Source organism: Vipera ursinii (genome assembly GCF_947247035.1).
Source record: "Vipera ursinii genome assembly, chromosome: 1".
Taxonomy (NCBI): Eukaryota; Metazoa; Chordata; class Lepidosauria; order Squamata; family Viperidae; genus Vipera; species Vipera ursinii.
Window position 1 is genome coordinate 332374084 of NC_139512.1, and position 24770 is coordinate 332398853.

A 24770-nucleotide genomic window follows, 5' to 3' on the forward strand; every position below is an offset into this window, starting at 1 on the left:
AGTGGGCAGAGGCTTCATATTTTGACCCTTCCCCACTGTTGTTGTCTCTGCGTGGCTCTCAGCTCACCTCTCCCAGACTTGCGCACATGTTTGTGTGTGTGTGTGCATGCAGGTGCGCGGGTGGGGGAGGGTCTCACCCCTTGCAGCCCCATGCCCTCTTCTGCAATGGCAGGCTGCAAACTAATGAAAGCTGTTTTTTTGGAGTTCTTTTTCTCAATGTGCTGCCGATCGCATCATGCCCTGTGCCTCTCAGCTCCTGCCCCCAGCCCAGTGGAAGGCTGCAAGAAGCTCCCATCGCAGCTTCTCTTATCTCTCCCGTTGTTTTCCTCTCCAATGTCACAGCGTGGGGCTGCAAGACCCCCCCCTGTCTGCGCACGCACACACATATACACAAACATGTGCATGGGTCTGGGAGAGGTGAGCTGAGAGCCACACAGAGGCACCAACAGAGGGGAGGGGTCAAAATGTGAAGCCTCCTGCCTGGAGCCTCTGGCAGCTAAAAAAAACAACCCTGAGAAGCGCTCAGAAGGCAGTCTCTTTCCCAGCTCCTTCCTTCCTTCCTTCCTTCCTTCCTTCCTTCCTTCCTTCCTTCCTTCCTTCCTTCCTCCCTCCCTCCCTCCCTCCCTCCCTCTGTGCTCAGGAAGGGATGACAGGAGGGGGAGAGATTGCCAGTGCTGCCAGTGGCCATGCTGGGGTGGTCTCAGTGAAAGGGAAGCCTGGTGGCTGTCAGGCAAGGTCAGCAAGCGAGCATGGCGCTGATCTACTGGTGGGGGGCATCAAAGACGAAATGTGCTCAGCTTTAGATCTGCTATCTCTGCCCCACCCACCCCTGCGGGTGCATGGAGAAGGCGGCGAGCACACGAGCACTAGTGTCCTGGGGGAAAGGAAACCACTTCTCCTGCCTCTTTTCTTTCTCAGTGGTCAGCAGGGATGTTGGGCGGTCGCCGCCTCTTCTTCACAAATCCGGGCGGGGGGGCAGGGGCAGCCTCTCACTGGCCCTTTCCCACCAAAACCTTTTATATCCTCTCCTCTCTCCTGCGCTCCTCCTTTTCTCTTCAGGGCACCTCTAGCTTCCGAAAGTGTCGATCAGCTGGAGCTCGGTGCTAATCCTGGGCCTTCTGCTGAGCCCCGACAGCCCTGCAGCTCCAGCTGTCTTTCCCTCAGGATTGTGCGGTGCTGCTGCTGCTTCAGCTCATTCCTCTCCCCTCTGCTATCACTTCTCTAGGACGGGCACGTACCACCTGCCAGGTGCCAAAGTACCACCGGTGGTATGCATACCACCGGTTGAAAAGCCCTGATTTAGAGGACCATTGTTTCCCCATCCTCATATAGGCTTTCTTATCTATTAATTTTATAACTCATTAATATGAAATTTTGTATAATCCTTTGATATTTCTTAAAAAAAACACATAACCATTTGATTTCCAATGATTCATTGAACTACTGAATCTATAAAACTATAAACATATAAAGTTTGAATAGAGAGCCAGTTTGGTATAGTGGTTAAAGCTCCAGGTTAGACTGTAATTTCTAGTCCCACTTTAGCACTAGAAATTAGGTGGATGATCTCAGGCCAGTCATTCATTCTTAGCCCTAGGAAAGAGACAATGACAACCCATTGACAATTGCAGGAATATGCAGTTGCCAGGAGTCAACATTGATTCAAAAGCACCCACAGTTTGAATTTGAAACGTACTTAGAATGCTGTTATTATCATTTTATTTAATTATATTACTCCACAAGTTCAAACTAATCACAAATGTTTTAATAACCCCTATGTATCCCATGAACCACTATGTACTTTATATTAGGACTGCTACAGAAATTATAATAATAAATGAAATATAAATAAAAATTACATTCTCCCCTATCTTCAAGAAACATGGGTAGTGTACATAATTGGTTTAGGGATCTGGTTAGGGAATCTGCTGTTTATTTTTTTTTTAAAAAAATGTTCATTTTTATTTCACAACATTGCCAACTTTATTTGCTCCAATGCATTTAAGTCTCATAGTGGGGGGAAAAATCAGTGCTGTAAAAGTTCCAGTTTTCCTGAATTATTTAAATCACTTTTAATAAGAACTGAAGCACTGTATTTTATAGACATTAATTACTTCCTTTAATTGGTTTTTTTTCTGTGCCTTTGTGTGTGTGTGTGTGTGTGTGTGTGTGTGTGTGTGTGTAGTGTAAAAAGCATCAAAATCACTATTTTCTTTTTTGTTCTTTGTGAAATAATGGCTGCCAGCCTATTTACAGACAGATACATGTTAAATTTCTGCCTGATATTTCTCCTGTCTTTGGACACAAAATGATGGTGACAGCTTTCCAAGATAGTTTTTTGGCAAACCCAAAAACTGATGTTAATACAGAAACCTTGTCCAAAAGGGAAAAAAAGGAGGAGGCAGTGAGAGAGAAAATACATATGCTCTTAACTACTACTGGGCAGGTTTAAACCCAATAATTTTGATTTAAATTTTAATTTTAGTCTTCTCCCCATCAGTTTGACTTCACCTGATGAACAAACCTCAGTCGGGCATTTCTGAGCGTTCACTATATTTATTTATTTATTTAATTAGTTTTATATACCGCCCTATTCCCGAAGGACTCAGGGCGGTTTACAGGGCAAAATTTAAAAGACAATTTAAAAGTTGAAATAGAAATAGAATTAAAATGAATTAAATTAATTAATAGCCCAACAAATTAAAACAAAGTTTAAAAACTTAAAACCCCTTAGTCCAGGCCAGATAGATCAAAGAACCAGGTTTTCAGGTCCCGGCGAAACAAACGAAGGTCGGGGGCGGTCGGGAGTTCCACAGGCAGATCACTCCATAGGGCAGGCGCGCTCACAGAGATCCCAGTATTGTAAATCATTTAGATGTGAAATTGCATAATACTGGTAGCTTAGACACAACACTTCCAGGATAACCCAAGAACCTTTTTGTTGCAGTAGCTTAATTATGGTGTAACCAAAGCCTAAGTAGATGTAATTATAAATAAGCAAGGAAATAAACAATAAAATAAAATAATAATAAAATGAAATGAAAAGAATTCAACAGGAAACTTTTCCTAGGCAAATAACTTGCTTCTTTCCCTCTCCGTGCTTGAATTTCAGGGTTGACTCGATGGCAGCAGAGAGTACATTTTTTTGTGAACTTTAGCTGAATCGCACACTGGAAATGAAACGCAGACTGCAAGTTCTCACGCCTTCACAATCAAACAGGGCTGAACTTTGGGAAAAGCAGGGCGGAAAAGTTAAATGGCAATGCAAACCGCAGCACCTTGGTACAAATCCTTTCTGCCCGGTCGGTCGGCTGTTAAACGCCAAGGCTCCGAGGGGCGGCCGCGAGGGCTGGCCGGCGTCCCCGGTGACTTCGTCCAAGGCGCGAGATTCGCCGGCGCCCCAATGTTTCTAACTCGGCTGCTGGCGCCAGGCGAAATGGCCGCGATTTCGAGGTGCAAGTTTTCTTCCGTGCAGGAGCGCTCCGGTAGCCTCTCCCTTTCCCCGCGCCCTTCACACGAGGGCGGCCTACAGTGGCGGGCCGGAAACTTGTAATCGTTGCTCTTTCATACCTGTCTGGAGACGGACAGGTGGATCCTCGGAGCTTTTCTGAGGTAGAAGTCTTAAGTAACCAGGAAGTAACTGCCGCCTGGCCTTAGACGAGGGAGCCTGTTGCCCGCCGCCTCCCATTATACCATCGCCCTGATTGCTGTAGGGAGCGAATTTCAGACCTTGTCCTCGGAAGGAAGAACTTTTTCTTCGCCAACAAAACCAGACGCGCGGGGAGCCGGGGGATCCATCGCCTCCTCTCTCGTGGTGAGTGTTGCCGTGTCTTCCACCACCTGCAGCTTCCAGGGAGATGAATAAACGCCCTGCATTAACAGCCTTGCCTCTCCGAAGTTAGCTTTCCCTAACGGCCTGGCATTTTGGTCAGCTTCTGAACCCGCTGAGGTTTGTGAAGTTAGTAGCCTGGGGAACTGCTGCGTTGGAGAAGGCTGTCCTACTGCTCTGTCATGGTCTACTACAACTGCTGTACCAGCCGAGAGTTATGGGCAGGGGTAGGCAACCTCGGCTCTTTTATGACTCGTGGACTTCAACTCCCAGAATTCCTGAGTCAGCTATGCTGACTCGGGAATTCTGGGAGTTGAAGTCCACGAGTCATAAAAGAGCCGAGGTTGCCTACCCCTGGTTATGGGGAATCAAAAAGTGCTAGCTTGGGGAAGACCATCCTACAAATCTGTCTGGATGAGGATGATCTCCAAGGAGCCCAGCAGGTATTGGTGCTGAAGCAAAAGCAGAAAACAAAATTTCCCCCTTTTCCATTCCACTTCTAGAAGTGGACTGATCGTTTAAGCAATTTTCAGCACTGGCAAAATGTTAAAAGATTCCTCACTGGAGACAAAAGTTAAGGAGGTGGTTCAGACTGAAAAAAAAATATTTTAGTTCTGTCCTCCAAGAGACAGGAATGGCTGAAACACCGTGGGGCTTTTTTTAAAAACTACTCAGTTTAAATTCACTTATTCTGACTCTGCAGAAAATCAGAGTACAGTAGAACAAATTTTGCTCTTTTGGTTATTAACATCTGCTTCTTTTTCCAGCCTCTGCCTGTGGCTTGATCTTTCTCCAAGGCAATCAGTGGTAAAACTCAACCAATTCTGTGCACTTTGAGATGGACCTTAGGTATTATTGGAATAAAGAAAAAAAAACAAAGCCTGTCGAGGGAGGAGATGAAAACATAGGGACAAGCAGGAAATAAATATTTATTTAAACTTACCTGCTTTGTCCTCCCTTCTCCTGTTCATTGTTTCTTTGACAATATGTATGTTATAGCAGCTTTAATATGCCTCAGCTCCCATCCCTGAGTTAACCAGTTCCTGGTGAATTATAAGTCAGATGCATTCTTGATATTTGGCAATAAATATATTGCCCAATTTTACCTTTATTTTACTGTTGGATCAGATGAGGAGTCCATAAAGTCCAAAGTTCTGTTTCTTGCAGATACCAACTGTGGGTAGAGCTCTTGATGGTGATAGCCTTCCACAGATATACATAATAGATATTTGAAAATATGCTGCGAGAATATGGCAGGTTTGGATAGGTTCACAAGATAAGCTGTTCACAACCTAGCCAACTAATCACTGTTTAGTTAGCATTTGTATGAATCTGGCCTGGGTGGTTGGTACATTTCAGATTGTGCACACTTGGAGTAATCTGTGGTTTAATTTATCATGGATTAATTTCATGACAATAAAACATTTAACTATCTTGGCCAATTGCTATTAGTCAACTGGTAGTGTTTTTCTGCCTAAATTAATTTTCCAATCTGCCATGGTATGGTGGGGTTGTAGTTCAGTACAGAAGACACCAAGTTGTAGTAGGTTAAACTCTTATTATTTTTTTAAAAAAACTAGCTAATAACATGTTTTGGAGGAGGGATTTTCATGCCTAACAAAAACCACAATATGGAAGAGTCATAAAATATACTTTCCCCCTCATTTTACAGATGGGTTGCTTTGTCCCATGATTTTCTTAGTCAAAAACTTGTGGAGAATGTGGATCTTGGATAACTGTCACAATTGATGAAAACTTCGTGGGTTGAGCTAAAAAAAGAAGTGTAAATATAGTGCAGTGATTTTCAAATAATAAAAATGCAGTTAATCCAAAAATTACTTGCTGGTGTATAGCAATGGATAACTATTTTAAGTTTCTTACTTTTTTGCAGGTTTAATTTAAATTAAGTTAAACGTTTTGTAACTCAACTTTTCTCATCCCCGATACATAGGGACCAGATCTTCCCAGAATTCCCATGCTGCCTAGGGAAACTTTGAAAGGTTCCTTCAAACAGCTGCGTCATGTGCTTTCCTCCAATTGTTAGATTGGGAGGAAGAGGTGTTGATATACATGCCCTCATAGTCTGTGTTTACTGTGATTTAGGAATGGAGCTAGAATTGAACTGCTGGCAGTCGGCAGAATTAACCTGCAATACTGCATTCTAACCACTGCACCACCATAGCTCTATCAAGGAATTTTCTGTCTATTAAGTCAAAATAAAATGACATCTACATTTGTAAATTGTACCTTTCAGCATAAATTGAAGTTCTAGGTGGGAGGTTTTAGTAAACTGATTAAATTCCACTTTTTAAAATTATAGCTCAATATAAAGAAATCTTCTGAGTATTTTAAATGATTGACTTGCTAGTTTTTGTCTTCTGGTTATCCATTTTAAACCCAAATATCCATTTATTATTTTTAATTCTAATTAGAAAACATGTTTGACTGCATTATTCATTTAAAGTGTGCCTCTAAAACATTTAATGTGCATCTTGAAATGATTTTATGATCACTATTAAAAATCTATACTATCAAGATTCATAAGGAGAGAAGCAACCTAGAACTAAGGAGAAACTTCCTGACAGTTAGAACAACTAACCAGTGGAACAACCTGCCTCCAGAAGCGGTGAATGCTCCAACACTGGAAGTTTTTAAGAAGAGACTGGCCAGCCATTTGTCTGAAATGGTATAGGGTTTCCTGCCTGAGCAGGGGGTTGGACTAGATGACCTCCAAGGTCCCTTCCAACTACTACTACTACTACTACTTCTTCTTCTTCTTCTTCTTCTTCTTCTTCTTATTATTATTATTATTATTATTATTATTATTATTATTATTATTATTTAAGTTGACTTTCAAGAAAGCAAATTCAGATATATTAATCAAAGAGTAAACCTGCCAGTTGTGTGTTAGTAAATTTGTTTTTCAGAAACAACAGTTCCGTGAGCAAAAGTGTGTTTGGATTAAGGGCTGAGTCTTAGGTTGGTTCAACGTTCACAAAACCAGGAAATGAGAGGCTATTGAAACCTGAATGCATATGCCCTCTGGTCAGTAATGAAATTGTGCAAGTATGAATATACAGAAGATAAAAGGATTACTTTCTTGAAGGACTCCCTGTCTTCCATTGTATTTTCTTTCAATTATACATATCATCTGTCAAGACAGTGAAAGCATACCATTTCCTGTAGCAACACCTACCCTCTAGACCAGGGGTAGGCAACCTTGGCTCTTTTATGACTCGTGGACTTCAGCTCCCAGAATTCCTGAGCCAGCCATGCTGAGGGGAAAGGGAGAGGTTTCCAAGCTGAGCCATGGTGGCTCAGGAATTCTGGGAGTTGAAGTCCTCGAGTCATAAAAGAGCCAAGGTTGCCTACCCCTGCTCTAGCCTGAGGTTTCCCCTAAGATCTGAAGGATCCTTCTCTGCTGTTGTTTAATGGGTCTTAAAGACTTATGTTTTCACTGGGGCTTTGGCGAAGGACAGTGAAGACCATTTGCTTTGTTCTTGTTTGCTTGGTTGTCAGTCTCGCCATCTTCTATTTGTTACATTATAATATTATTTTAAATTGGTTATTATATTTCCTTATTTCAGTTATGAGCCGTTCAGAGTCATTGGGAATTGGGCAGCATTCAAATTTAATTAATAAATAAAATAAAACTGGCAGATTTAACTTTCATACAGAATTGGTCTTTCAGTCTAAACCTGTCTAGAGAAGTTTGGATTTCCTAAATGCCATAGATTATCATCTCTCTGTGCCACGTGAAATATTCGAACCCTCCTATAGAAGTAATTAGAAGAAAAGAGTCTTGCCAGTCTTTTAGAAGAGGAAAATGGGGACTGAGAAATAACAATGTCTGGGAAGATCTTAGTAAAGGTCATCATGCAACAGGTTTGCAACCCTTTAAAAGGGACGCGGTGGCTCAGTGGGTTAGGACGCTGAGCTTGTCTATCAGAAGGTCGGCAGTTTGGCGGGTCGAATCCCAAGTGCCGCGTAGCAGAGTGAGCGCCTGTTACTCGTCCCAGCTTCTGCCAACCTAGCAGTTCGAAAGCACGTAAAAAATGCAAGTAGAAAAATAGGGACCACTACGGTGGGAAGGTAACAGCGCTTCATGCGCCTTTGGCGTCTAGTCATGCCGGCCACATGACCAAGGAGATGTCCTCGGACAAGCGCTGGCTCTTCGGCTTTGAAACGGAGATGAAGCACCGGCCCCTAGAGTCGGAAACAACTAGCACGCATGTGCGGGGGGCCCTTTACCTTTTTAAAAGGTACAGAGTGAACCAGCTTGTATTAAAAACAGGTTGTACTATCTTTTTCTTAACTAAGTAACAATATTAGTAGATCAAGAGAGTACTGTGAATATAGTGCACCTAGATTTCAATAGCGCATTTGATAAACTGGACTACAGTCTCCTTTTTGATAAAATCGAATAAATAAACTGGTAGATGATAGACAGTACCTGATCAGCAGTAATATTTCTGAGAAAGATCCAAAGTGTCCTGGTAGACTATAGATTAAGCATGAGCAGGCATGTTGCAGCTGCCAAAAGAGCAGTGTAATCTTGGGCTGTATCAACAGCCATAATACAAGGATGGCTAAGGAACTGGAAAGATTGCAGAGAGGAGCACTGCAATATATCTCAAACTATAATGACAGCTGTCATAGGCCGCATTATGCGGCCGCACTGACAGCTGTCAAAAGTAACACATGCGCAGTCGCTCCCGCGGCCTACTAGTACACGCGGCCGTTTGACAGCTGTCAAACGCCGCGCATGTGCATTAAGCCGTGAACTGTCAAAACTGCGGCTAGCCCACAGCGGCAGCCGCGAGCTGTCAAAACTGACGCATGCGCAGTACCGGCAGCTAGCTGTCAAAGCTCCGACTGCCCGCCAAAACCAGCTGACGGGATTCCCTCCCTAGCTAACGCGCTCGCACTATCACTAGGGAGATTCCGACCTACAAGCTGACCCATTGGCCCTGTTCCTTGGCGGGAAAAAATGCCCACTACTGATTTGCTGCCCCGTTTGACAGCTACCTATATAAGGCATGTTCTCTCCGTTCTGTTCTTTGTCCGGGCTGACTAAAATAAACCTGTTAACGAAGACGCGTCTCCCTTGTCCTTCCTGCCGATAATCCACCTGGCGACGAGGATGGGATCCCGGTACTAGCTGAAGTCACGGCCCCTGGAGCGTTGCTGTCCGGTCAACCGCTGAAGTCACTAGCTAAGTCACCGACTGGACAAGTCAACCATCCTGGTGCCCTAAGTACCGCGGACCCGATATGGCAAACCTAGGACACGTGAGGGAGTTCGACGTCCGGCACCCCGAAGGATGGGAGTCGCATTGGGGCCAGGTCGAGGGGTACCTCCTCGTGAATAAAATCACGGAGGACCGCCACAAGGCCGCCGCGCTCCTATGCCTTAGCGGGCCAGCGGTATATGACATCGCTGTTGGCCTCTGCAGCCCGGACCCGGTCGCCACCATACCGTATGCCGAACTCACAGACCGCCTCAGCAAACACTTCATGCCAAGGCGGTCAGAACTATATTGGTGGCTCTATTTCGCCCGATGGAAGCAGCAGCCAGGCGAAACCTCCACCGCCTTCATCGCCGCCGTCAGGCACGCCGCCCGCAAGTGCCATTTCCCCGACCTGGAGGACCGAATTTGCGATCAAGTTATTGCCGGTCTCCAGAACGTGCGCCTGCAGAGGAAGCTTGTGGCAAGGCCCACAATGGACCTCGCAGAGCTCACGCTGGAGATAATGGCGTACGAGGACAGCCATCGCGACAAAACCGAGACGTTTGGCGAAAACGCAGGCACCTCCGTCCATCAGGCCAGGGAGCTCGACCAAGGGCCGCCGGAGCCCGAAACCGGGGTCAATGCAATCCTCTCCCGTTTCAACCGGATGGTCGCCGGCCGGGAAAAGAACCGCAACCAAGACCGGCAGACGGCCCCCAACACGAAGAAAATGCAGACCAACACCAGGGCGAAGTGTGCCAGCTGTGGCGGTAACCATGTCAGAGCTACCTGCAGGTTTAGGAACGCGAAGTGCCACGGCTGTGGCAAGACCGGCCACATCCGATCAGCTTGTCGCAGCCTAAACCGGGAGACCCTCCACGATCTTGACGAGATCCCCGCAGGTAGGACTGCCCCTCCCCGCCCTCCCATGGGAGTTGTAGGGTCCGTATTTTCCCTAACTAAATCACCCACGAACAACATCCCCCGAGCCAAAGTGAGAGCATGGGTCAAAATCCAGGGAATCCCCTGTGAAATGGAGGTCGACTCAGGATCCTCCGTTTCCATCCTGTCAGGGGACACCCTCCAGAAAATAGCTAGCAAAACCAATCACCGCATCCCCATCCAACCCTCCAAGGTTATGCTGGCAGATTTCCAAGGGGCACAAATAGACTTAAAAGGACAGGCCACCCTGAAGGTCGATTTTAAAAAATTCTCTGGACACTTAGCCCAAATAACAAAACAACCCAGAACCAACCTAATCGGATTAGACTGGTTCGAGGCATTAGGCATCCGCCTCGAAGGGACAAACCGTATTCACACCAATTCCCTAGAAAATATCTGCAAAAATTTCGCAGATGTGTTTGACGGCTCGTTGGGAAAATACAACGGAGCCCCCATCGACCTCAAGTTCAAACCGGAAATAGGACCAATTAGGATAAAAGCTAGGAAAGTCCCTTTCGCCCTAAAACAAAAAATAGACAGGGAGCTAGACCGCTTACTTAAATTAGGAGTCATAGAACCCACTGACAGCGGAACTTGGGAAACCCCCATCGTGACACCTGTCAAACCCAATGGTGACGTGAGAATATGCGCGGACTATAAAGCGACCCTGAACCGCGCACTCAATCCCCATGCATACCCAGTCCCATCAGTAAGGGATGTCCTCTCAGAAATAGGCTCCGGCTCTATTTTTGCAAAATTAGACTTAGCGCATGCCTTCCTCCAACTCCCAGTAACCAGGGAAACAGCAGATGCCCAAACCATAGTGACTCACAGGGGAGCGTTCAAAGTGAACCGCCTCCAATTCGGCATCTCTGTGGCACCTGGAATATTCCAGGAAGTCATGGAACGAACCCTCAAAGGCATCCCCGGAGTCTGCCCGTACTTTGATGACGTTCTCATCGCGGGCGACTCCACCCACTCACTAGCAACCAGACTCCACGAAGTCCTTACAAGGTTCAGGGCAGCTGGGTTAAAACTAAAACGGGAAAAATGCTCAATAGGAGTTCCCTCCACAGATTTTCTAGGGTACAGGATAGACAGCAAAGGTATTCACCCCACCAATGCAAAAATTCAAGCAATCCAAGCCGCACCCCCCCCAAAAAATAAAACGGAGCTCCAGGCATTCCTAGGGCTCCTAAACTTTTACCACTCCTTTTTGCCCGGAAAAGCCACCATAGCGGAACCACTCCATAGGCTTTTAGATAAAGGAGCCCCCTGGCAGTGGACCTCAGTTCAAAACGACAGTTTTAAACAGCTAAAACAATTACTCTCTAGCGATACAACCATATCGCATTACAACGAAACTAAACCTTTATGCATCGCCTGCGATGCCTCACCTTATGGCATTGGGGCGGTCCTCAGCCACTCCCTTAACGATGGCTCGCAAGCCCCAATTGCTTATTACTCTAGGACCCTTTCAAAACCCGAGCGCAACTATGCGCAAATAGATAAAGAAGCCCTGGCCATAGTAGCTGGAATTAAAAAATTCCACGATTACCTTTATGGCAGGCCTTTTACAGTCTATACAGATCACAAACCCCTCCTAGGTATATTCACATGGGACCGCCAAACCCCGCAAATTTTGTCCCCGCGAATGCTTCGCTGGACTACATTTCTATCCGCTTATTCCTATAAATTAGTCTACAAACCCGGAAAGGAAATGTCCCACGCTGACGGCCTCAGCAGGCTCCCACTGCCTCAAATAGACCCTGACCCTGCCCCAGCCGGCCATGTCCTGGCCATACAAGAACTGTCAGAATGCCCAGTAACAGCAACCGACATCGCACACGCCACAAGCAGGGACCCCACTCTTAGCAGGGTACTCTCATGGGTCACATCAGGTTGGCAATCATCCTGCCCCTGCCCCCTCATCCAACCTTATTTTACGAAACGCCACGAGCTTTCCACCCACTTAGGCTGCATCCTCTGGGGATGCAGAGTGATAGTCCCACCATGCCACAGAACCAAGGTCCTACAAACACTCCATGAGGGCCACCCGGGCATCTCTAAAATGAAGGCTCTGGCACGCAGTTATGTGTGGTGGCCATCCTTAGACAAGGACATCGAGCAGCACGTAGCCGGCTGCTATTTCTGCCAGCAAACCAGACCCGCCCCACCCCACGCCCCAGTTCACAATTGGGAAATCACATCCAACCCCTGGTCCCGCATACACCTCGATTTTGCCGGACCATTCCAGGGCCAAACCTTTTTGATTATCGTAGATAGCTACTCTAAATGGCTGGAGGTTCTCCCGGTTTCAAGCACCACCTCAAGTGCCACCATTCAAGCTTTAAGGGGAGTTTTTGCAACCCATGGTCTTCCAGACGTAATAATTACTGACAATGGACCTCAATTTACCTCCTGTGACTTCCAGATCTTCATGAGGAGGAACTGTATTAGGCACGCAACTTCGGCCCCGTTCCACCCATCCAGTAATGGCCTTGCAGAGGTCATGGTGAAGACCACTAAAGACTCTCTGCGCAGATTGGTCGTCGGAAACTGGCACCGTCGCCTCGCCCGCTTCCTCCTCGCACACCACACCACCCCAATCTCCACCACCGGGAAATCTCCAGCAGAACTAAGATGGGGTCGCCGGCTGGTAACCCGCCTTGACAGACTGCACCCAGACAGGCCAGCGGCAGAAAACACAAACAGCCTGCCACGCAAAACATTCACACAGGGACAAAATGTCTGGGCCCGAAATTATGGGGGAAGGGATAAATGGACCCAAGGGGTAGTTATCGAACAAACCGGCCCCTTGTCTTACACCATTAATGTTGGGGGACTCACACTACGGAGACATGCAGATCAGCTCCGACCCAGGTCACCCCCCAACACCTCCACGCCAGAAACAGCGGCGGAAACCCCCGCACCCCCCAGCACCATTCACCCAGAGGATATCCCTGCTTCTGCCGATCTCCCTCCTATCACCCCCGAGGAAGCCCCCACAACAACAGAAAAACCTTCACCTCGCAGATCCGCTCGACAGAAGAGGCCGCCAGCATACTTGTCGGATTTTGAATGGGCCGGAAGTTCGCCAACAAGTTCTAACACCAGTTAGAAGTTAATTCAAGTTACTTGTTCAGTTCAAGGGGGGGGGAAAGGGGTGCAATATATCTCAAACTATAATGACAGCTGTCATAGGCCGCATTATGCGGCCACACTGACAGCTGTCAAAAGTAACACATGCGCAGTCGCTCCCGCGGCCTACTAGTACACGCGGCCGTTTGACAGCTAAAATAACTGTATATGCTTAGCTGAAAGAAAATAAGATTAAGTGAAGACATGACAGGAGACTGCCAATACTTGAAGGGCCATCATAAGCAACAGGGTGCAGATTTATCCTCCATAGTGCTGAAAGGTATGACAAGAACTAATGAATAGAAGCTTTACAGAGATGGATCCAAATTCAAAATAAAGAACTTTCTGACTATGAAAGTTATTAAGCAGTGGAATAGCCCATCTCCTGGAATCATAGGTATACTCCATCACTGAAGGTTTTTAAACAAATGTTGGATAGTCATTTGTCTGGTGATTCCTGCCCACCATCAAACAACAAGATCTGACTATCCCAAGTCGTTGGGTGGGTGTACCCAATTCCCAAACCACGGAGCTAGCTCAGAAGGATATTCTAGATGACAATATAAAAAGCTGCTGAGAGATCAAGAAGAACAAGAATAGATGCACCACCAACATCCTGGCTCCACCACAGGTCATCAGCAAGTATGACCAAAGCTGTCTCAGTATTAAATCCCAGTCTGAAACCTGACTGAAATTAGTCTAGATCACAGATGTCAAGCTTGCCGCGTCACGTGACAAGTTGCGACATAATCACAACTTTTTTTGCATTTGCAGAGCTGGGGTGGGCACGGCCTCCACATGATGCAACTGGCCTGCGGGCTGGCAGTTTGACACCCCTGGTCTAGGTAATCAGTTGCAGGCCAACCGCCTTCTCAACAATCTTTGCCGAAAAGGGAAGGTCGAAGACTGGTTGATAGTTATTGAAGATCATTGTTGTTAAACTTCTTTAGCCACTACAACTGAGATCAACAATTCAGTCACTAAGCAAAGCAGTCACCAAGTGAACCACAACTGTGGTTATAATCTGTTTTCAGCTTTCCTTTGCTTTATAGATCTGCTAATGTCGTAAATGCAAGTATTGATCACAAAGTTAGTTTTTAACACCGTCATAACTGTGAATGGTTGCTAAACAAGGCAGTCAGTAAACAAGGACTGCTTGTATTCTCTGTTGCTCCAGAAGGCAATGTTGTAGAGCCATTATGTTAAAATTTCAGGGACACGGTGGCTCAGTGGGTTAGGACGCTGAGCTTGTCGATCAGAAGGTCAGCAGTTTGGCGGGTCGAATCCCGAGTGCCGCGTAACAGAGTGAGCACCTGTTACTCTTCCCAGCTTCTGCCAACCTAGCAGTTCGAAAGCACGTAAAAATGCAAGTAGAAAAATAGGGACCACTACAGTGGGAAGGTAACAGCGTTCCGTGCGCCTTTGGCGTCTAGTCATGCCGGCCACATGACCACGGAGACGTCCTCGGATGAGCGCTGGCTCTTCGGCTTTGAAACGGAGATGAGCACCGGCCCCTAGAGTCGGAAACGACTAGCACGCATGTGCGGGGGAACCTTTACCTTTACCTATGTTAAAATTATACGGAAGGAGGTTCAGGCAACAGGAACTGGAGGAACTGAGTGCATGAAGTGTAAACCAGGGGAATAGGCTGTCACATGAAGTATGAATTGACGCTCACTAAAAGTATTCAAAGAGAGACTAGATGATAATCTATGAGAAATGCACCAGTGGATCCCGCACAAGCAGGGATTGGACTAGATGACTTCTAAAACCGCTTCCATCCTTGCAATCCTCACATTGCATTCTTTATTGCATTCTTTGACCAAGTGACAAAATTAGTGGACCAGAGGAATGCTGTAGATATAATTTACTTGGACTTCAGTAAGGCATTTGATAAAGTAGATCACAACCTACTACTTGATAAGATAGAAAAATGTCTGAGCAGGGGGTTGGACTAGATGACCTCCAAGGTCCCTTCCAACTTCTTCTTCTTCTTCTTCTTCTTCTTCTTCTTCTTCTTCTTCTTCTTCTTCTTCTTCTTCTTCTTCTTCTTCTTCTTCTTCTTCTTCTTATTATTATTATTATTATTATTATTATTATTATTATTATTATTATTATTATTATTATTATTATTACATACAGCAGCCTTCAGCTCCATGACCTGATTCCGCTTCCTCCTACTGACTTTGTGTTTGTGAAACAGGAGAGAGATTTTGAGAGCCTGCAGGGTGTTGCAGATCTGACATCTCAGTACACAGGTTCAGTCATGGGATTTCCAAAGCCCACCCTATTTGCATTACATTTTGCTGTTCCTTTGATCCACCTTGTCGTCCCTCTGGGTGGAATTATCTGTTTCTTTTTTTCATCCTTGATTGCAGAGAAAAGGGGCAAGCCAACAATTGCTTTAATTGTTAGGTACAGGTATGTCAGGGATTAAAACAGAATTGTTTTGTGAAACAGAAAGGATCTTTTATAGTGTTAACCCTTCTCCTTAATTACACAGAGGAAACCTACTTTTCTTATAGGTGCTATGGTGTAGAAAGCTGCATTCGATCTAGTCATTCTACTGGATCATTTGATTCCAGATTTTCAACACTGATTAGTAGCAGCTTTCTAACTTTATTTAGAGATAAACAGGGTAGAATATGAGCCATTCTCCTTGTAAAGTATTTGTTTTTCCACTGAGCTATAGCCATCTATAAATCTAATTGACTGATTCATTTACCCTGGATGCCAATAAAAAGTTCCTTCTCTTCCTTGCACTTTCCTTCCTTCTCAGCAAGCCACAACTGGGAGGGACAATTAAATCAAGTCCGTCCTGCTGGGATTCCTGCATTGCTCCCTCTGGCTCACCCAAACTGGATTGTCCTGTTTGTCATTTACAACACATGCCATTAGGGTGACTCCAGCAGCTGCTTCTTGGTGGTCTCTTGGTATTGTACTATATTCTGGCATGGAACATTTGGACAAACAGGGCCTTTTAAAAAAAGAGCTTTTTAAAGCAATGCCAACCTCCCAGGAATGCTGCTTGCCCTAATGTGTTACATCTGTGCCACCTTGTTTCTGTTACACCTCCAGTACCAATTTTCCTAATTGTCTGTCATCTTTAAATTAAAATGAACAGACATCTAGCTGATGGAGTGTTTAATCTCTAGGGAGAATATGCTTCTCCTATTTTTTTAATAGACCAGTGCTGGACTCAAAGATCATCTCCTAGCATTGTCTCCTGGGCCTTTTTCATGTTGATCTCCGGTGTGGAACTGTAGGATCCTGTTACTAATTCCTGACTATGAGACTTAAATAGCCTCATTTTGTCCTTTTATCATGTCCATGCCTTTCTTTCTTTTTTTAACTGGATGGGCACACGCACACATTTCTCCAGATTGCTGTAAAATCTCTGCATTCACATAGGTTCTCAAGCACCCCTGATTTACTGGGAATGAAGTTTTGCTGGTGGACCCCATATTGATCTTGTGGGAGATCTTTAGAGGAAGTGGGCTTTCCCCCCATTGTATATAACTGATCATTAATTCTTTGTTAAGTAACAGTATCTCACTGCCCATGCTGCAGCTACCAGCACTCATTCAAATCACAGCTAGAATAATATCATTATAAAAGGTAAAGGTAAAGGTTCCCCCGCACATGCGTGCTAGTCGTTTCCGACTCTAGGGGCCGGTGCTCATCTCCGTTTCAAAGCCGAAGAGCCAGCGCTTGTCCGAGGACGTCTCCGTGGTCATGTGGCCGGCATGACTAGACGCCAAAGGCGCACGGAACGCTGTTACCTTCCCACCGTAGTGGTCCCTATTTTTCTACTTGCATTTTGATGTGCTTTCGAACTGCTAGGTTGGCAGAAGCTGGGACAAGTAACAGGCGCTCACTCTGTTACGTGGCACTCGGGATTCGACCCACCAAACTGCCGACCTTCTGATCAACAAGCTCAGCGTCCTAACCCACTGAGCCACCACGTCCCTAATCATTATATCATTATATCATTATAGAAAAGAATAAATAGTAGTACTTCTAAATCCAAGGTAGGAAATAAATGAACAGAGGATACAGAGGAAATAAAGTATCAAGAGGTAAAAGGATGAATGTAGCCCATCAGAACTTTTGGTGTTAGAACTGAATTGGAGAAAGATCCTTTACAGGTAGTGCTCGCCTTATAACAGTTCATTTAGCGACCATTCAAAGTTACAGCAACACTGGAAAAAGTTAGTTAAGATTGTTTTTGACACTTACGACTGTTGCAGCATCCCTGCGGTCAGGTGATCAAAATTCAGCTGCTTGGCAACCGATTTGTGACTGTTGTGGTGTCCTGGCATCCTATGATCCCCTTTTGCGACCTTCTGACAAGCAAAGTCAATGGGGAAGCCAGATTTACCTAGCAACCATGCTACTGACTTAACAACTGCAGTGATTCACTTAACAACTGTGGCAAGAAAGGTGATAACATGGAGCAAAATTCAGTTGACAAATGTCTCACTTAGCAACAGAAATGTTGGGCTTAATTGTGGTCGTATATCAAGGTCTACCTGTATATCTAATCTAGGTTTTTTTGTCTGATGAGCCCAGCAGTGTCTAGTCTGATTGGCAGAAATCTCTTGGCCTTTTCTGTAGCACTGGCTGTTATCAGGTCCTTTTTTGTGCAGGTGCCAGGAGCTGAATCGTAACTTTCTGTGTGCAAACGATGACTTCTGTCGTGGAAACATGGGCCTCCTGAAAAGTGTAATGGGCAAGATCTTAATTTGGGATCCTTTGAGAATAAATTCTGCAAATATACAATACTGGATTTCTGTTTTTTTTTTCATTTCTTATTTTAAAATCCTCCTTTCTGACCCATATCATACAAGTACACACACCCATGCACCATGTGCATCACACACATACTCCCATACAAATCCTTTTGTATATTTCATTGTTTTCTTTCTCTCTTTCAGTTTCACTTTCTTCTGTGGGTTTATGACTGCTCATCTGACAGAGAACATGGAGCTCACACCGTTCTTCAAACTCCCATCTTCCCAACTCATTGGAAGTTTAGGATCTGTTGCTCCCATCGTACTCATGATCCTTCTGCTGCTTCTCTGTTTTCCCTTTAAAAAGTATGTGATTGTCTTGAGATATCATGGGGGAGAAGGGAGAAAGAGACAATTGGTAGGCAGGATGTACATTACTGAGATAATGGGTAGGTTATTTGCTTAACTTGCTTTTGTTTTTTATTTTTCAACCTAGAAGCATGAAATGGGCATGCATATTCACTCTTTTGACCCATTCAGATATTCATATCATGAGTGAAATGAATTATGACTCAGATAATTAGTTCCATATTCTCTGCTTACCCCAAATTATAAAGTAGAGGACTCTCCCTTGAGTAACAATTATTTTTAGATCTTATTAATAATATTGTACCATTCCTCTAAAAAGAACCCGGGAGTTGAATTCCAGGCAATAAGAGTCCAGCATAACAGCAAATCGGTTGAAACATCCAGAAAAAAACAAAAACAAATACACATGTCAATTGGCAATTATACTATAATGAGACAAATGTTGCATTAAAAATATTTTGCTGCATTATTGTCTCAATAATGCTCTGAATGAAAAAAATATGTGCTTAATTGTTAGCTAAAATAAATATGGAACCACTGCTGAAAGGCCCTATCCCAGGGGTAGGCAACCTCGGCTCTTTTATGACTCATGGACTTCAACTCCCAGAATTCCTGAGTCAGCATAGTCCATGAGTCATAAAAGAGCCGAGGTTGCCTACCCCTGCCCTATCTTCATGACCGAAACTGCATTTTGGACCATGTCCTCTGATAGCCCCATAATCAGAATCTTCTTGTTCAATCAAATGATGTGGAGATAGGAATTCCTCAATAAAATTATTGTACAGTTTGTGCATTCTTATATATATCCCACAAATAAGTGAGGTTTAGCATGCTTCTTTGGGCCACATTCTACATTAGAAACAGCATGTGACATTAAAGACCAATGGATTGTGGTATAAGGTATTGTAAAAAGATGTTGTTGGATCTACAGCCTTTTGTTCCCCCTGGATGTGTTGGATTAATGGGCCATGCTGATTGGGAATTGTGGAATCCACACATTTAGAGACCACTAAATTGGGAAGTTCTGCTCCAGAACAGAAGTCTTAACATGACCACCTCAGGAGTCACCTGAACATTCATGTGTATACAGTACACTGAAGACACTTCAGTGAATTGCCACTTGCTTTTGCTAAGCATTGTTAGCACACTTTCCAGAACTCTTTTTGTGGCCATCACACAACTGACTTGTACAGTAAGTAGCCCCTTAATTTACTTTCTAGTTATTCTGAGTAAGACAAAAACCCAGCAAAAGAGGGGACACCGTGTGTAGCAAATCCTACCTCAAATTGTACATTTAAATTTAAGTAAGTAAATCAAAGATTCACTCTTTGCTCTAGAAACAAAGTGGACCAGTGCTCTGACTTAGCTTCTTATGCTAAAGTTTGAAGTATATTTTCTCTGTTATGAATACAGTCCCTTCATAATCAAACTTTTGTGTTTTTAATTCAGGAAAAAGCATCGCTTGTCGATCAGAACCAGGAAGAAGGACTTAAATATGTCTGAACTAATCGATCTGGTGAGTGTTTCTGAGACTGGTATTAAAAGCTGATTGAACAAGTCAACCAATCACTTCTAACTAGTGTGAGGTGACCTGGAGTATTTACACTTATGAAATGATGGCAGTTGTTCTTGCTTTTTGATCAGAGCCTTTGCTTCTTAAATTTATTTTACAGATTGGGAGCTGTTTTCCTGTGTGTTGCAATGAAGTTATATCAGTTGTACACAAAGAAACAGGATCTTGCTGGTTGCAGCCTCAAAGTTACAGAATACATTTCTCAATGCATTTCTTATCTATCTATCTATCTATCTATAAGTGGAATGAAAAAAAATCCCTCAGAATAAAACCATAGCAAAACTTATTTACAGAATAAAACCTCAGTAACAAGAGTTGGATGAACTAGTTCAGCAGATACATTTTAAAAATCCTGGAGAACTAATATATATATATATAGCTAGCAAATATCTGTGGAAAAAGAAATATCATAAAAAGAATAAAAAGGCTCTTTTTCTAGAGATCATTTTTGTAAACCCAGAAGATAAGAACATCTGGAGAAGGTCTCCTGATGGAAATTTTATTTCCAGATCTCTCAAGAAAAGCACCAGTTGCATACCTGTAGATATTTCAGTGTTGTACATGCAGATTCTTCATTAATTTTGAAAGCTGACCTTGCCTTTGTAGAATAGGGACCTATACAGTGAAACTGTTCAGTTGTTCCTTTGATCAAAGTAGTAGTCTTGATACTTCTTGCCTTCAGAAGTTGTGGGTGCTACATTACTGGAGGCTTTTATGAAGAGACTAGACAGCCACTTGTCTGAAAAGGTATTTATTTATTTATTTATTAAATTTTTATACCGCCCTTCTCCCGAAGGACTCAGGGCGGTGTACAGGGCAATAAATATTAAAAAACAAAGTACAAAAGTTAAAAAACAATTAAATAATTTATGCCCGATATATACAATAGTTAAAACCATATTAAAAAACTCAACCCCAAACCCATCAGACCAGGCCGGACTGGTCAAATAAATAGGTTTTTAGATCCCGCCGGAAGGAGCGAAGGTCGGGGGCCATCCGGAGCTCAACCAGCAAGAGGTTCCACAGGTCTGGCGCGCCCACAGAGAACGCCCTCCCCCTGGGGGCCACCAGTTGACATTCTCTGATCGGAGGCACCCTGAGGAGGCCCTCTCTGTGGGAGCGCACTGGACGGAGGGAAGTTGACGCCGGCAGTAGGTGCTGCCATAGGTAATCCGGACCCATGCCATGTAGGGCTTTGTAGGTCATTACCAGCACCTTGAATCTCACCCGGAGGGCAACCGGCAGCCAATGCAGTTCGCGGAGCAAAGGTGTAACATGGGAGTATTGGGAGACTCCCAACACAACTCGCGCGGCTGCATTCTGCACCAGTTGGAGCCTCCGAGTGGTCTTCAAGGGCAGCCCCATGTAGAGAGCATTACAGTAGTCCAAACGAGAGGTCACGAGCGCATGAGTGACTGTACGCAAGGCATCCCGGTTCAGATAGGGCCGCAACTGGCGCACCAGGCGAACCTGGGCAAAGGCCCCCCCTAGTCACAGCTCCTATATGATCTTCTAAAGAGAGCTGTGAGTCTAGGAGGACCCCCAAGCTCACCCCCCATAGCAAGAGATGGAGTAATCTGAATTTCCCGGGATGCCGGCACGAACAACCACTCAGACTTGTCAGGGTTGAGCCGAAGCCTGTTCCTCCCCATCCAGACCCGGACCGCCTCCAGGCAACGGGACATCACGTCGAGGGCATCACTGGGGTTTGGGGTTGAAATGAAAAGCTGGGTATCATCAGCATACTGATGATACCCAGCTCCAAAACCACGAATGATCTCACCCAGAGGCTTCATATAGATGTTGAACAGGAGAGGCGAGAGGACCGATCCCTGGGGAACTCCACAAATGAGAGGTCTCAAGGTCGACCTCTGCCCCCCTGCCAACACCGACTGTGAACGTCCCAGAAGGTAGGAAGAGAACCACTGAAAAACTGTGCCTCCCACTCCCAACCCCCCTGAGACGCCGCAGCAGGATACCATGGTCAATGGTATTGAAAGCCGCTGAGAGGTCTAATAGGACTAGGACAGAGGAACAACCCCTGTCCCGAGCCCGCCAGAGATCATTCACCAGCGCGACCAATGCCGTCTCCGTGCTGTACCCGGGCCTGAAACCCGATTGGTACGGGTCCAGATAATCAGCTTCCTCCAAGAACAAAGGGAGCTGATGCGCCACCACGCTCTCAACAACCTTCGCAAGAAAGCGAAGGTTGGAGACCGGACAAAAGTTGTTTAATATTGCTGGGTCCAAGGCAGGCTTCTTGAGGAGGGGTCTCACCACCGCCTCCTTCAAGGCGGCGGGAAAATTACCCTCACTCAAAGAGGCAGTTATCACTGCCTGGAGCCAGCCTCTTGTCCCATCCCGGGCCGCATAAACCAGCCAGGAGGGACACGGGTCCAATAAACACGTGGTGAAGCTCAGCTTCCCCATGATCCTGTCCACGTCTTCAGGAGTCACAGGGTCGAACTCCTCCCAGATAACATCGACAAGACTGCCCGTGTCCTCATCGTCAGACTCTGCCCAGTCAGAGTCCAAACCAGTCCGAATCCGAGTGATTTTGTCCGACAGATATCGGCTAAACTCCTCGGCACGACCCTGCAAGGGCTCCTCCCTCGCCTCCTGATTAAGGAGGGAGCGGGTTACCCTGAACAGGGCGGCCGGGCGATTATCTGCGGACGCGATGAGGGTGGCAAAGTGGTTAGACCTTGCCACCCTCATCGCCGTGAGATAAGATCTCGTAAACGACCTTAGTCGCAACCGGTCGGATTCAGATCGGCTGGACCTCCAACAGCTCTCTAGGCCCCGTCTCTGACGCTTCATCTCCCGGAGCTCCATGGAGAACCATGGAGCCCATTGGGATCTGCACCGGGTCAAGGGCCGCAAGGGTACAACTCAGTCGAGTGCCTCTGTCGCTGCCCTTTCCCAGGCTTCCACTAGGGCATCGGCCAAGCTGTGAGCAAAGGAGGCAGGTGGGGACCCAAGCGCCGCCTGGAAACACTCAGGGTTCCTTAAGCGCCTAGGGCGGAACCATCTTGTTGGTTCAGCAGCCCCACGATGGGGAGTGGCAAAACAGAAGACCAGCCGTAGGAGATGATGATCGGTCCATGACAGGGGTATAACAATTGGAGAACCCCCACCTAGATCATCTAACCACCGTCCAGATAGAAAAACCAAATTGAGCGTGTGACCCCCCCATGAGTTGGACCCTGAATAACCTGCATCAGGTCCATGGCCGTCATGGAAGCCATGAACTCCCGAGCTAACTCAGATGCTCCCCCCAGGGATGGTAGGTTGAAGTCACCCAAAACCATAAGTTTGGGGAACTCAACCACCAACCCTGAGAGGATATCAAGAAGCTGAGGCAGGGGTAGGCAACCTTGGCACTTTTATGACTCATGGACTTCAACTCCCAGAATTCCTGAGTCACCTGGATATAGGGTCTCCTGCTTGAGCAGGGGGCTGGACTTCAAGGTCCCTTCCAACTCTATTATTCTGCGTTCTGTATTCGTAATGGTAAATTCAGGCTTCATGGAGAGCATTGCCTGTTATTCTTTACTATGAGCCTGCAATCTGTGCAGTCCTACTTTTGTAACATGTTCAAATGAAGAGAAATACTTACTTCTCTACATGTTTCAGTATATCCAGTGAAATACATGAGCAAAGAAAGTCTCAAAGGTGCTCTAAGTGGTTGCTAAGACTAGCGAGTTCTCTAAGGTAACATGTCTGTGCTCAGTTTCCAGGCTGCCTCTCTGATTGGCCAAGTGTAATCACCAATATAGACTCTTCTAAAAGTTGCTCTACTACTCAGAAAGGCAAGTTGGAACTATTTGTAGCCTCTAGATGGCAATAGAAACTCAACAATATGACCAACCTGCTACATCAGAGTACAGGAAGAAAGCCTCCAACTTTTTAAAAGACATCATAGGATATGTGAAACTGGCCAACTGGCTTATTAGCATGTGACTCTGGAATAAAACAGCAATGTATTCAGTTCAATTTTATAAGGGCGATCAGCTCTCTTTTTTCCCAATTTCATTCTTCTGATACTTACACTGCCATCTCTACATCAATACAGGCAGAATAGTGATAAAAGAATGGATGTGTAGCAATGTAGCATAAATGGGAATTGTTGGGTTTAATTTGGTTTGTCCTGATAGATGTTGCCCAGAAGAATTCTAAACTGATCTATCCTTGGCTCGAAAATGCTTCCAAATTAGTAGAATTCTGTTCTAGTTTGTACTGAATAATTGTTCTAGGATGGTGTTCTGTTGACCGGCAATTGACCAACTGCTTAGCACTTCCTCAAGGTCTAAATGTCTAAATATTATCATTTTTATCTCCTTTTATGTTCTTGCAACTGCTAACAGCAAAGGAGTTTGTGTCCAAGTTCCCTTGCTGCTGCTGTCAAAAAGGGACGGACTGTGATTTGAACGTAGACCAGGGGTGTCAAACTCAATTTTAGTCAGGGCCGCATCAGCAGTTGCCCTCAGGGGGGCGGTTGGGTGTGGCTAGCATGGGTGTGACCTACTGGGTGGGCATGGCTGGGGTGGGCGTGGCCTATGGGGTGGGCGTGGCCAGCTTGATATCGCTTGGATCAGGGGTGTCTGGGCAGGCCTGAGGGAAATCCAAGGGTCTCTGGCAAAGGAGAGTGGGACCAGGCTGAGCACTGGGACATGGTCCACTGGAGGAGGCTCACTGTCCCTCTCAGGCCATGCGGGGGGGGGCAGACAATGGCACGGGCTGCCCAGAGCTTTGGGCAGCAGAGGTCAAGCACCCAGCCCTCAAGTTCGGGGACCCCGCAGCCCAGCCTAGCCTAGCCCCACTTCCCCAAAGGGGCGCCTAGCTGTGCTTACCTCCTCCTGGAGGCTGCTGCTGTGGTTGCTCTCCTTGGCCAAGTTGCTCGTGGTGTTGCGGGAGGGCAAAATGTGTGGGTCAGAGGGAGCCCCACTCCCT

The 24770-nt window shown here is 45.7% G+C and overlaps 1 protein-coding gene across 1 annotated transcript in view; it reads left to right on the forward strand.

Annotated features, from left to right (window-relative positions):
* Nucleotides 1-2290: 2290 nt before the first annotated feature.
* Nucleotides 2291-24770, forward strand: part of LOC310631764 (uncharacterized protein) — a 43752-nt gene continuing 21272 nt past the window's right edge. Inside the window, exons 1-3 of the mRNA XM_083348456.1 lie at nt 2291-3814; nt 18080-18241; nt 19694-19760. Coding sequence (XP_083204582.1) covers nt 18102-18241; nt 19694-19760 — 207 coding nt within the window. The 5' untranslated portion in view covers nt 2291-3814; nt 18080-18101. The remainder of the gene's footprint in view (nt 3815-18079; nt 18242-19693; nt 19761-24770) is intronic.